At 41.6% G+C, this 15069-nt stretch overlaps 1 protein-coding gene across 3 annotated transcripts in view; it reads right to left on the bottom strand.

The window, feature by feature from the left end:
- Positions 1-14832, bottom strand: part of LOC111956757 (pre-B-cell leukemia transcription factor 1) — a 70114-nt gene extending 55282 nt beyond the window's left edge. The window contains exons 1-2 of one of the 3 annotated variants that reach the window (XM_023977335.2): positions 14148-14832; positions 13076-13149 (exon numbers count right to left, since the gene is read on the bottom strand). In XM_023977335.2, coding sequence (XP_023833103.1) covers positions 13076-13149; positions 14148-14332 — 259 coding nt within the window. In that variant the 5' untranslated portion in view covers positions 14333-14832. The remainder of the gene's footprint in view (positions 1-13075; positions 13150-14147) is intronic. The other 2 variants (XM_023977336.2, XM_023977337.3) reach the window with 2 other exon arrangements.
- Positions 14833-15069: the final 237 nt, after the last annotated feature.

Here is a 15069-nt window from a genome sequence, read left to right as displayed (position 1 = left end):
TAAATCTGATCGCTTTTGCTTTATTCATGGATGGAATATAGCATATGAAATTAGGCTTTAAATTGGAAACGTGTAGCCTTTGTCTGGCAAATACACTTCTGTTTGTTTTTATACTATCGGAGCTTTGGATTCCCTGTTTTGTGGTTGATTTGGAATCGTTTCTAACCGCGGCATCACATACCTGTAGACTCAAGGCAAATTTTGAAATGTATTTTACGAATAAAACATTTTATATAAAACATTTTATATAATAATAATAATAAAACATGTAAAGGCTATGGCTACATTTGCACATCCCAATATTATTTTGATGGGTTTTGGCTACACATTCAAATCCAATTTGTTTTAATGGACGGTATACACTTTAATGTGGTTTAAGTTCATTCAAAACGTACGCCCTAGCCTCGGTGGTGTGAGTGCAGTAGTTAGCCAGCCCTCAATGTCACCACAACATCTATTTACGCCCCTGTGTCYTAAAACAGCCATGTTTACCATGGAGCATAGCAGTGACGACGAGAGAGGAAGAGAATGAAGGAGAAATGACACCTAGGCAAATGAAGAACAACATCTGATGATCAATCATATGTCAAAACGTATAGAGATAGTCAGATAGGGAAACAGGGCCTGCAAATGTCAGCTTTACACTTGATGGAGACATACTCACGTGAAGTCTCGTTAAATTCACAACACATGCCTCTCGACTCACTTTCCATTTTTCCGAGGGGAAGTTGTTATGCAARGCATCTCGCCCCCTCCTCAAATAGTACATGACACAAACACTGACAGACACACAAACACACACACTCACATAAACCTGCCACCTGTGCCTTTCCCAACTCTGTGCTCCAAGGGTAAGGTGTCCATGTGATGGGGATGTGGTCTAATAATACATGTTAGAGAAGTCTATAATTTTCTGATTATGCTCAAGCTAAAAAGGAAAATGACAGCAATTAACATCATATCAGTGGGAGTTAACTGTCCAGAACTAACACTGCCAAAGGCAAGCATGCAGACAGCAGGAGGGGTGGGGGAACAACAGCTTAACATCTTTGGGATATATGCAGTACGACATAGTGAGAATAAGCTCACGGTGCAAATTGATTTATCTGTAGCATGAGATTGTTTCATCCTAAAGGTTGTATCATGGTCAACAGGTATTGGTTTGGACATATCTACACACACCACAAATAGCCAAACCATTTCAGATTATACATTCACATCCTTCTCACATAGAACTGTGAAAATCGGTATAACACACAACACACTTAAACTACACCAAATAGCATTGGTCCTCCTGACCACCATCTGAAACAACTGTATTTGTGTTCTTACTACCAAGTCTACGTCACAGGAACACTCTTTAAGTCAAGTTATTGATTTCCAGCCCTCCTTGAAGAACCTCCCTGGGTGTTTTAAGGGACTTCAGAGGACCCTTACTTACTGGCTCCCAGAGATGACCTTACCTGTGATTGCCAGAAACTACCCGTTGCCAAGCAGCCAAGCCAAGTGCTGACCTGTGTTAAAACGGTTGCTCTACACTCCCCGCTGTGCTAAACACTACCTGGGATGTCCACCTCGGGAAGTGATCCAAAACCACATTTCAATTCCCCAGCGACACAAACACATCGATGGAGTACAAGACTCATAAAAAACACACACACTGGGAATGTGGATGTGAAGTGGTTTTATTCTGCACAGACTCAGGTATGGATGCAAAATTGAAATTCTCTCTCTCTCCTCTCTCTCCTCTCTCTCCTCTCTCTCTCTCTCTCTCTCTCTCTCTCTCTCTCTCTCTCTCTCTCTCTCTCTCTCTCTCTCTCTCTCTCTTCTCTCGCTCTCTCCTTCTCTCTCTCTCTCTCTCTCTCTCTCTCTCTCTCTCTCTCCTCTCTCTCTCTCTCTCTCTCTCTCTCTCTCTCTCTCTCTCTCTCTCTCTCTCTCTCTCTCCTCTCTTCTCTCTCTCTTCTCGCTCTCTTCATGGTTGATTTGTCTGGTCCTTTCCCCCTGCTGAAGGTGGGAGGCTGACAGAGACTCATCTGTGGCCCCTTTGTCTCTCACAGCAACGGCAAGGTTTATTAACATAAATTAGAATAGCTAACAGAGAGAGCGAGAGAGTACCTCGTCGTTATGCGTTACCCACGGCAACCTCTCCTCCATTCTCAATCCACCTGAACATGTGTGTGTGAAAGCGGGAGAGAGGGAGTGTGTCTGTATGTGTGTGTATGCGTGTCTGTCTGTGTGTGTGCATGTATGTGTGTACGTGTGTGCGCACGACACGTGTGTGTCTGTGTCAGCACCTCCCGGCATTTAAATGGGAAACTACTCTGCGATGAGGGAGACATTTCCACACCCGTCTAACCCCCCTGTCCTGATGGAAATGAATGGTGCTATCTGCACTGCATGAGTCACTACAACAAGGCATTAATATCAGTAATTGAAACATCCAATCACTGCTGAAGCATCAGGCCCAGCGCGCTTCCCCATCTGACTATGTAGCACCTGATTATGCATGCCACCATGTTAATAATATAGAAATACACTGAGTAGCTTTCTTTGGTGGCAAACACTGCATTACAGTCCGGAAAAAATTATATATATTTTTTGTTTTTTTGTTTTTGTCAATAAAATAAAATATGATAGATACGCAGACACACACAGACATTGATTTTACACTTCCACGTCCATGCGTGAGTGTGAAAGAATACATTGTGTGTGTGTATGTGTATGCATGTGTGTGTGTATATGCACCTTTACAGCAGTCCTGTTACCATCCTAACCAGTGAGAGCAGAGGCGGGGAGGGAGCAGCAACATTGATTGGTGTTGATTCCGTCTGGGCAGTGAGCAGCGACTGACAGTGCTCCTAAGCCGCAGKGAAAGGCAACCATTACTCTTGTTCTGGTTTAAGTAGAGTGTATTAATTTGTGTCATTTTTACGAAGTCGGGCAGGGAAGGGCCTCTCACCATTTCATGTTTGACTCTTCACCGCAGCCATGGGGGTTCCTTTATACACCACGATGCTGCCAAATGCTGCACTAGTCAAATGTGAGCAGAGGGCGCGAGAGACATGATCCCAGACACTTYAAATACATTGCGGTACAGCAGCCCACATTACTACATAGTAGCCTACAAACTAGAGAAATAAATCCTAAGAAGCGACAGCTGTGAATAAGGAACCCTCATTCTAAAGATTTACAAGTGTTACTGTGTAGTGGCATGCACATAGGACATAGGGTGACCACATGTGACCCTTTGTCCCGCTTCCGCAACCAAACAATCYTTTCCCGCATTTTATCAACAAATTCAAACACCTCCAATTTAGAAAAAAAAGGTTGATTTGTCCCGTATTTCAGTCAGACATTCCAYCCTGTCTCTTGCAYTCACATTGCACTTGAAAGTATGTACAGTACCAGGCAAAAGTTTGAACACACCTACTCTTTCCAGGGTTTTTCTTTATCTTCACTATTTTCTACATTGTAGAAGAATTGTGAAAACATCAAAACTATGAAATAACACATATGGAATCATATAGTAACCAAAAAAGTGTTAAACAAATCAAAATATATTTTATATTTGAGATTCTTCAAATTAGCCACCGTTTGCCTTGATGACAGCTTTGCACACTCTTGGCATTCTCTCAACCAGCATCATGAGGTAGTCACTTGGAATGCATTTCAATTAACAGGTGTGCCTTGTTAAAAGTTAATTTGTGGAATTTCTTTCCTTCTTAATGCGTTTGAGACAATCAGTTGTGTTGTGACAAGGTAGATATATAGAAGAGAGCCCTATTTGGTAAAATACCAAATCCATATTATGGCAAGAACAGCTCAAATAAGCAAAGAGAAATGACAGTCCATCATTACTTTAAGACATGAAGGTCATTCAAATTGGAAAATTTCAAGAAAGTTGTTCAAGTGCAGTCGCAAAAACCATCAAGCGCCATGATGAAACTGGCTCTCATGAGGACCACCACAGGAAAGGAAGACCCAGAGTTACCTCTGCTGCAGAGGATACATTCATTAGAGTTACCAGCCTCAGAAATTGCAGCCCAAATAAATGCTTCATAGAGTTSAAGTAACAGACACATCTCAACTGTTTAGAGGAGATTGCGTGAATCAGTCCTTCGTGGTCAAATTGCTGCAAAGAAACCACTACTAACGGACACCAATAAGAAGAAGAGACTTGCTTGGGCCAAGAAACACAAGCAATGGACATTAGACCAGTGGAAATGTTATCCTTTGGTTTGATGAGTCCAAATTTTTGGTTCCAACCCCCGTGTATATGTGAGACGCAGAGTAGTGGAACGGATGATCTCCGCATGTGTGGTTCCCACCGTYAAGCATGGAGGAGGAGGTGTGATAGTGTGGGGGTGCTTTGCTGGTGATGCTGTCTGTGATTTATTTAGAATTCAAGGCACACTTAACCAGCATGGCTACCACAGCATTCTGCAGCGATACACCATCCCATCTGGTTTGCGCTTAGTGGGTCATTGTCCTGTTTTCCAACACACCTCCAGGCTGTGTAAGGGCTATTTGACCAAGAAGGAGGGTGATGGAGTGCTGCAGATGACCTGGCCTCCACAATCACCTGACCTCAACCCAATTGAGATGGTTTGGGATGAGTTGCTCAGCATATGTCGGAACTCCTTCAAGATTGTTGGAAAAGCATTTCAGGTGAAGCTGGTTGAGAGAATGCCAAGAGTGTGTAAAGCTGTCATCAAGGCATCAAGGCAGAATCTCAAATATAAAATATATTTTGATTTGTTTAACACTTTTTGGGTTACTACATGATTCCATATGTGTTATATCATAGTTTTGATATCTTCACTATTATTCTACAATGTAGAAAATAGTAAAAAGAAAGAAAAACCCTTGAATGAGTAMGTGTGTCCAAACTTTTGACTGGCACTGTATATCATAAGGATGAGGTAGCTAAGCCCACTGGTGATGTTAAACACTTCATTCAACACATCATTGTTGAGATCTGATATCCTGCGCAGTGCAAGATGAGACATTGGCCAATGTGATAAGCCTATCGTAAACCAATCATTTTTCTCAAATCCATTTGGACAATATTCCAGCTAAACTTGGAGAGGACAGTTAGGCATCCTAACCACTTAATTACTTCCAAACASCGTGCTTCTGATGAAGATCTATAACAGTAAGTAAATAGCCTTATTAGACTGAAAGATATCAGGTCATTTAGTCAAACTTGTGAGGCTCTTAGTTGCTCGATCAACATATTTGCTTATACTTCACTCAATCCAGTCTTAAAAAACTCCAACCCTAACTGTTTTACATTCCCTGAGACCAACCAGAAATGTTTCCATGGCCAAGTATTCTGAGATTTCAATAAAACAACCACACGTGGTCTCTTGTTTCTGCATCAAGAGTAGGCTAAGAGTGCTGCCGGAGCACACCGGAGAGCAACTTCTCACACTGGTGCTCGTTTAGTAAAGTTAGATCAAAGCTGAATCAATYTCTTGGAAGATCACAATGATAGTATAACGTTACTGTTACACCAAAAACACCACCTCATTTCTTGGGGCCAAAACTCAACAGCTTTGATTTAAACAAAATACAGGAAGGCTATATAGTTTGTTAACACCATAAGCTCTAATTTACTKATGAAACAGTAACTAAAGAACATCTAAATGCATATTCCCATTAAACTGATTGAGATGAAATAATTGACATGCAGATGCAGTTTGGTCTTTTCACTGGTAAAACGTGAAGAATTATCATTGACTAATGACAGTGATGATACCATTGCCTATTTTGAAGTTAGGTATGCCTAACCTGGTGTTTGAAGGTATTAAACATCTAAACATGTATTGTGACATTAGGCAGACATTGTAATTGGGGGATGCATTTTATGCATATCCTATTTCGATATTTAATATCTGTCAGTACAAACTTTGAGAAATTTCAATTCCACACATTTCAATTCCACATATTAACTACACAGTACTGCAGTAACTGAGTGTGATTTGACCACCTTTTTAGACAGAAATAAAGCAGATGGAATTTCAGACTGCATGAATGAACATTTGAAAACCATGTAAGAAAACCACTTCAAATTGCTCCCAAAGAAGAACAATAGTCGAGGAGACTCCACTGTGATTCAGTTGTTATTGTTGTTGTTTTCTAGGGTTGAAAACTGCATTAGAGACAAACATCAGATAAAACTAAAAACTCCACTGTGCTGTGAAGCAAATTTCCTCTCTAAAGCAATTTAGTGTCAGATAAGTGGGAAGGCATTCTTACCGTAATGGATCTGAATATGATATCTGTCAGACAAGTAAGAACAAAGCCTTTTATAAAAGCCGCGTTTGCAGAATGGCCATTACGATACAGCTGTATCAGATGACCAAATTGAGAGGAGTGCAGTAAACAGACTGTAAATAGAAATACAATACATTCATATGATTGTTGAATAAGTACTGTACAATGAAATATCTCTCTCTCTCTCTTTTTCCTACCTGTTCCCATAGAGTGGTAGGGCGTATAACATGTTMGGGAGAACACAAGAGCAAAATGTTGGTTCAGCACAAACTGAACAGTAGGCTACATGGATGATGGGCTATTTCAAGTGGCAAAATCAATGGGAACAACTTCCCCTTTAGCTTTGTGAAATAGTCCCAATATCTAGGTATTTATGCACACTCAAAAACAATGACACATTCACCTGAGGAATCGAAACTGAACATTATTCCTCCCAAAGGGAAATCATTTGAATTAATATAACTATTTGTTGATGACCCAGAGTAACAGTGTACACCCCCCCCCACTATTCCACCATATTTTTATTTGACCTTTATTTAACTAGGCAAGTCAGTTAAGAACAAATTCTTATTTTCAATGATGGCCTAGGAACAGTGGGTTAACTGCCGTGTTCAGGGGCAGAACGACAGATTTTTACCTTGTCAGCTTAGGGATTCAATCTTGCAACCTTTCGGTTACTAGTCCAACGCTCTAACCACTAGGCTACCTGCCGCCCCATATGACCATTCCAATCGCCAGACCTGTTATCATAGCAAATTACCAGCTCCCACCTCAGATATACAGGGTGTAATTAGCCTATTAAAACATGATTAACATGTCTCAATTACCACACTCACCATTTGCATAATTTATAAGCTGTTCTAATTGCAAGTGTGGGTTCAGATGATGGTAGAATGGGGAACAGSYGAAACACTGGACATGTCTTGTCGGTTCTGAACAACTGAAGTGATTCTGAAGTGTGTCTGTCTGTTAGCTCMGTCATAGTCCTACACCGTAGATAGGAAGAGAATCTTCTTCAGCATCCCAGAAGGGAAAGACAATATATTAGTTTTCCCACCGGTAAAGGTGTCTAGTCTATTTCTGTACAACAGATATTTTCWGAAAATAGAAAATAAATCCACTCTTGTTCATTATCCTATATTTACATTTGCTAGGGAGAGCGTTGAGAGGTTTGTTCAAACTACTAGGCTAATTAATGTAGAAACGACGTACGTTTTTGGAAAAACTTCGAAAGATGTTTGGGAAACGTTTATGAGAGAACAGAGAGAGCTGTGTTCACTCTTATTTCTGTTGAAACTAAAACCCTGGATGGGACAAAATGCTGCTTCTGCACTTCCAACAGGCCAGGCCAGATATACTGTCTGCCTGCTAACACAGTGGGGAAACCAAGGACATAGCCATTAGTTTCAGGACAGATCGCGGCACATCACAGACTAATGTCTCCATCTGTCAGCGGAGATGAGTGGAGAGTAACAAAGAGAGGGAACACTAACCTCTGAACTCATCATGGACAGCCATGTCAATTAAATACTGAAAAACTGCAGCTACAACAACACAACACCAGTGTCCAGTCCAGACTCTCCGTGGCTAAACCAAGCAGACCATAATCCACAATACTGATGTAGCTGATGCATTTACTACAGTAGCTTACTGGGCTATGGAACCAACCAACTGACATTCTAGTATCACTAAATRTACTGCAAGTCCACCACTAAATCATTAGCTAATAAATACATAGCCATCAAAGCAAATTTGGTCAAAGAAAATATGTGCAAGTTTGCCCGAGTCTAGTCTAATGAAAGGATACCAGTGTTCTCCAGATGTGTGCTTAAGTATATAAGAACCAACCCAGACTTCAACTTCAATCACAGGTACAATTTACAGTGCTGCAATATGCTCAACATCGAAAGCACAGCAATCATATTATCCAGTAATGTGAAAACTAGTAGCTTGATGGCATGGGTCACTGAGTTCACCAGGTATTTAGCTCTGACAACTCAAAGTGGGATCATATTTAACATGCAGGAGATATTCATTTGAGCAGAGTCTGGGAGTAATGTGTGGCTGTCGACACACATTGGCCTGGGTAAAGAAGAGAGAGAAGAGACGGAGAGAGAGAAGAGAGAGAGAGAGAGAGAGAGAGAGAGAAGAGAGAGAGGAGAGAAGAGAGAGAGAGAGGAGAGAGGAGAGAGAGAGAGAGACAGAGAGGAGAGAGAGAGCTCTGGCCTGTAACCTGACACCCAGAAACATAGTCTTAGTGTCTGGCTTCTCTTACTTGGTCAACCTGTACGTGCCAGCTCCACTATCAGCAATGGTTCCACAGACACTCACACTCTTCCCTCTGTCACAAGTACAGGTAACACACACATACATACACACATGGCAAATAAAAACACAATGCTAAGCACTTTCAGGAATTTTACAAATAAAGACACGCTTTCCTGAAATAGCTGAAAACAGTAACACAATCCACCTGTAAATTTCACAGCTGATGAGCAGCCCTGTGCTTGTTAAAGCTGGCTAAATATCTTCTGCCATGACACTTGGCCAACTGCAGCCCAGATCTATGGGGAGCACAAATCTATGGGGGTGGGCTGGGCGTGGGGGGTCGGGGAGCAGGGTCAGGAGTTAAGGCCTGCTCTGTCTGTTATTGGAATGCAGTCCTGCCTCAGTTGTCAGCTGCTTGCCAAAGGAAGGCCATATCGCTGCTGTCAACACGCGCCCACCACTTACATGCCACACCAAGGAGAGAAGCAACCAGGGAACACGCCATGCATACATAGACACATATACACCGAACAGAAATATAAACGCAACATGTAAAGTGTTGGTCKCATGTTTGATGAGCTGAAATAAAAGATCCCAGAAATGTTCCATACACACAAAAAGCTTATTTCTGTGTTTACATCCCTGTTATTGAACATTTCTCCTTTGCCAAGATAATCTATCCACCTGACAGGTGTGGCATATCAAGAAGCTGATTAAACAGCACAATCATTACACAGGTGCACCTTGTGCTGGGGGACAATAAAACAGCACTCTAAAATGTGCAGTTTTTCACACAACTCAATGCCACAGATGTCTCAAGTGAGGGRGCGTGCAATTGGCATGCTGACTGCAGGAATGTACACCAGAGCTGTTGCCAGAGAATTTAATGTTAATTTATCTACCATAAGCCACCTTCAACTTCGTTTTAGAGAATTTGGCAGTACGTCCAACCGGCCTCACAACCGCAGACCACGTGTAACCATGCCAGCCCAGGACCTCCAGCTTCTTCACCTCCAGGGATCATCTGAGACCAGCGACCACGACAGGTGATGAAACTGTGGGTTCACACAATAAAAAAATTATTCCACAAACTGTCAGAAACTGTCTCAGGGAAGCTCATCTGCATGCTCGTTGTCCTCACTAGCGTCTTGACCTGACTGCAGTGAGGCGTCGTAACCGACTTCAGTGGGCAAATGTTCACCTTCGATGGCCACTAGCACGCTGGAGAAGTGTGCTCTTCACGGATGAATCCCGGTTTCAACTGTACAGGGCAGATGGCAGACAGCGTGTATGGTGTCGTGTGGGCGAGTGGTTTGCTGATGTCAACGTTGTGAACAGAGTGCCCCATGATGGCGGTGGGGTTATGGTATGGGCAGGCATAATCTACGGACAATGAACACAATTGCGTTTTATCSATGGCAATTTAAATGCACAGAGATCCTGTGCATTCCTGAGGCCCATTGTCGTGCCATTCATCCACCGCCATCACCTCATGTTTCAGCATGTTTCTGCATGATGATGCACAGCACCATGTTGCAAGGATCTGTACASAATTCCTGGAAGCTGAAAATGTTCAGATTCTTCCATTGCCTGCATACTCACCAGACATTGAGCKTGTTTGGGATGCTCTGGATCGATGTGTATGGTAGCGTGTTCCAGTTCCCGCCAATATTCAGAAACTTCGCACAGCCATTGAAGAGGAGTGGGACAACATTCCACCGGCCACAATCAACAGCCTGATCAACTCTATGCGAAGGAGATGTGTCACTTTGCATGAGGCAAATGGTAGTCACACCAGATACTGACTGGTTTTCTGATCAATGCCCCTACTTTTTTAATGGTATCTGTGACCAACAGATGCATATCTGTATTCCCAGTCATGTGAAATCCATAGATTAGGGCCTAATTTATTTCTTTCAATTGACTGATTTCTTTATGTGAACTATAAGTCAGTAAAATCTTTTAAATTGTTGCATGTTGCATTATATCCAGATGATGTTACTTAAAACAATTGAATTAAAAACGTTTTCTTTAAATGCTACATCCGATCTACAGAAGGAAAGCCAACCTACAGCGTCATATCCAACCTACAGCGGCATATCTATAATATCCTCTTAGTGCTTTCACGGAAGGGGACACAACAGTCGCATAAGCCTGCTGATTTAATAGTCTCTCCTTTCAATCCTCCAGAGACTCTGGCTGCAACAATGTAAAACTGAGGAGAAGCTGACTCTTTAAAAAAATATATAAAAAAGACCTGACAAATTACGGGCTGTTCTTTTTGCACACTGCGCTCAGCACATTTGGCTGTAAATGTCATGGTGAAGGTTTGAGTCATTTTCTACTGTCGCTGCAGTGGATTTCTGGGCTTCTGTCTGCACAGGGGGYAAACTATCTGTGCCCACAAGATGAACAGCAACTAGACACGTGTGAAATGATACAGAAGGAATAGTGTGATACCAAGTGGTCTTAGAACTTATTTTCTATTTGGATAATATTCATCCAAATAACAAAGCTTTCTGTTTTTGCACTAAAATACTTTAGCCACATGCTTATAGCACATCTTCATTCATTAAGAGAAGCATCATCCAGATAAAATGTAACAACGAGAGAAGTCAGAGAACTAACTCAGTATGACTTTTGCCAGCAACACAAGGCATGCAGCGCTCGAGTATCACCAAAACAGAAAGGGGGGGGTGAACCAGTAAACTCTTCAAAAGGGATTCCCCCATGGTGCTTTTATCCTGAGGGCCCAAGTACATTGAATTCCGCCCGACCAACTGAAACCCTGTCAAAGGAGGCTAAACACTCGACAGAGACCAAAACATTAGCCAAACTAAATTCACTCAAGATAGTAGAAAGGGGTGTAGAAAACAAACAAAAAAATTGAAGGAAATCTATGTGGAAACGTTACCTTCAACACCATTTTTTCCCTCTAAATTAGGACGTAGAGAGTCAGCAGGCCAAGAGAGCTGCTCTAGTCAGAAGCCCCCAGGTTCCTGGTTGCCAGGAACAGTGGGAAGAGACGAGAAGCAGGGGAGGGGGAGGAGGGGGCAGGAAAAAGGCCAAGTCACTTTGTTCTTCTTCATTTTGGAAACGAACTCTGGTTGAACCAAGAGCYACGCCAGGCAGTTTAAAAAGAGCCAGGCATAATTCTCTCCCTGCTCTAAGCATTCTCCTGAGAAGTAAGGGGGCCGTGGGCAGGGGGCCAACCTCACTGGCTACTTCTCAGACTGGACTTCATTTCTTCTCTCCCTTTTTTTTCTAAAATGAAAATCACACAGTGTCTTCTGTTAATAACTCGTCTTTTTTAAGCCCTGCGCCAGAGTCTGACTCACAGTAATGAAATGTCTGTAAATTAGCCTTTAGGGCAAATTAGGAAGACGATACAACGGACTCATTTTATTGATCTTCCATTTGTTTTCAGATTTCTCTGGCRGGTTATAGACAGTCATAATAGTAGCTGGTAACACTTCTCACATTAAAGTGATAACATCCTCTAATAATTTCAAAAGAGGTTCAGAGATATATGCCTTCAGAGAGATGTATTAGAGATTGCAGTTTGATTTCCATTTTCTAAAAAGACATATTTAGTAGGTTAGAACTTGGACTGTTCTTCCAGGCATATTCACATGCTTTCTTTCATTAACAGAGACAAGCGCATCTTTCTTTTAATCTTGTGTTAAGTGCCTATATTTCCCACATTCCTCTACATGACTTTGAACCTCGCTTCAAACCCAAACAGAGAGAATCCCTCTGGCCAGCATCAGCATGTAGAAACACGAAAAGCTCATCACAAACAAACACTTGGCAAGGAAAAACATGATGATGCAGAACGGATTGAATAAGTACAGCCCTAATAAATGGCTCAATGACAACACCTTGGGTCCACTGTAAAGTCCTTTCCTCTCTACTGTCTGTTCTGAATGTTTGTGGCTGCTATGGCTCACCATATTAAATACAAATTCAAATACTGACTGACACACATAAGGATGTTTGGTTTTGAGGTAATAAATGTAAATCAAATGTTATGTGCCACATGCGCCGAATACAACAGGTGTGGACCTTACCGTGAACTGCTTACTTACAAGCCCTTAACCAACAATGCAGATCCAGAAATAGAGTTAATAAAATATTTACTAAATAAACTAAAGTAAAAAAATCTAATCAAATCAAAAAGTAACACAAGAAATTGACATAACAATAATGAGSCTATATACAGGGGGTACAGGTACCGAGTCAATGCGCAGAGGTACAGGTTAGTTGAGGTCATTTGTAAAGTGACTATGCAAAGATAATAGTAGATACAGTAGGATGCCACAAAGCATCATGTTGTATTGTAGAACCATTTTGTTAGACTATGGGGTGATCACCTGAACAACATATGTAGAGAAATATGATATCAATATTTCTCATATTCAAAAGATGGTGTTATAAATAGTGTAGGCTATAAGTTGTCCAGGCCATAATCGCTTCATAAAAATGCTGATGCAAGTCATTGTTGTAATGTGGTAGAATTTCACCTTACCCGTTTTCTCTTTTATATCACACAAGATGTTGAAGAGAGCCGGTTTCATCCTGTGACAGTTCAGGGCATGTTTCCTATAAAAAGAGAAKACACACAACTTTAGACCATATTCAATAAGACCAGGAGATGGTAATAGTTAGTGGTAAAGTGTTCTGCTTGTGCTTGTATCATATCTAAAATGAGCAGACTGGTTTGATCACTGTCAATTTGATGAGGAAGAATAAAACTCATCTTTGCAATGGGTATTGATATTGTATATTTGTTTTACACACTTGACAGATTTTACACACTTGACCAACCAACCCTTCAATCAAAGTGATCTAAACTAAATACCTATTGTATAGCATAGTGTTATTCTTCAATAGAAAAAATACTTTTGTCTCATCAAACCACATTTGGAACCCTTGTCGTGCCACTACACTTGATCCCTAATTAACTATGATTTATTAACATGAAAGGGTCATTGCAATTTCAAAACACAGTGGGATGTCAGTAATGAATAGGACACAGTCTATCCTATGTAATCTATTCTTGCACAGGAGCATGTGAATAGATGTCATTGGCTCAATTTCGACGCACAGCACTGGTGCTTTGATAATCCTTATTGCCATTGGCTAAAAAGAAACAAAGTATCCAAAAGCAATGCATCCGCAACATGTATTACCGCGAAGAATTACTGCGTAATCTCATTTGTAACKAGATAAAGCGATTTGGAAATTGAGAAGTGGATGCAACCCGCTTCACAGTTCAGAATASCTATAGTTGCAGTAGCTTAATAATGTCATTCATGTTTAAACATTCAAACATATTTGATAACACTGTTAATATAAAAGTTCACTTTCACAAGATAAAAACTGTTAGGCTGAAGGGAGTTTAACGTCACGCACTTTATCCCCTACGAATAGTTGTTGCGTTGGGGTGGGCGTTAATTGTTTTCGTTGGATAGCCCACTGAAATGAACGCACATCATATTGTTACAATGTACAGCACAGTAGTTATTTCTTAATTAAATTCATGAATATGTTATTTTGATAACGCTTTGAACATATTGTAATTTCCTATGCCACCGTACCTGGCCTGCGCTTCGTCCAGGCTTTGGTCTGTGATGGTCATTATTTGCTGTAATATGTCTCCAATGTCCTGCTTTCTTCCATCTCCGTCCGTCCCTCCCGTGCCATCCTGCATATGCTGTGCCAGGCCGGGGTGTCCGGCCATGCCTACGCCGTGGGAGTGCATCAACCGAGGCTGCTCGTCCATCCTTGACCGCGGTCTCTGCCTCGCCCCCAACTGACCAACACTTTTCTTACGGCAACAGAATAAATATCCTTGGAAATTCCTTTGGAACCCCCCCGTCTCTCTCCTCCTTTCTCACCCACTCTCTCTCTTTTCTCTCTCCCTGGTAGCCTAAGCTTTCCTGGATCGGGGAGGGAATCAAAATGACAAATMCTCTCTCTCCCAGCTGGTTTGGGTGAAATCCGATCTGAATAGCTGATTTTGGCTCTGACCACTCCTGCACAGCTAGCCTACTGTAGAAAAAAGCAGATTCAACTTAAAGGGTCGTGTCGTGTCAAAAGTGACGTGCGCAAAGCCTGTAAAATGCAATTCCCAATTTCCTTGAAAGCTTGATGGACGAAACATGTAGTCACTCTCTCTGAGGGTTAGATGTTGAAAGTAACACCAACTGTAAACTGTTACTGTTTCGCTTATGTCTAGCAACTGACACATAACCAGAGTATGGAATAAAAGCCCCCGCCCCCTAAACCACGATTGGAGAAGAAGAAAAGAAGTAAGTCCTACKTCGGTCTTCTGTAGAAACGTCGATCATCTTTCTCGGGAAGGTGGGACGCGGCAATAAACGTAAGGAGATATGACGGTTAACATTGGGTCTGGACGGGGTGCATGGCAATACAATGATGGATAGAGACTGAATATGTAATACATACTTTTGCTTGGCACCAACACTCTGCTACTGATGTCTGCTTTTTATGTCACAA

The sequence above is a fragment of the Salvelinus sp. IW2-2015 genome, linkage group LG32, assembly GCF_002910315.2.
Source record: "Salvelinus sp. IW2-2015 linkage group LG32, ASM291031v2, whole genome shotgun sequence".
NCBI lineage: Eukaryota > Metazoa > Chordata > Actinopteri > Salmoniformes > Salmonidae > Salvelinus > Salvelinus sp. IW2-2015.
This window is presented reverse-complemented; position numbering and strand designations above follow the sequence as displayed.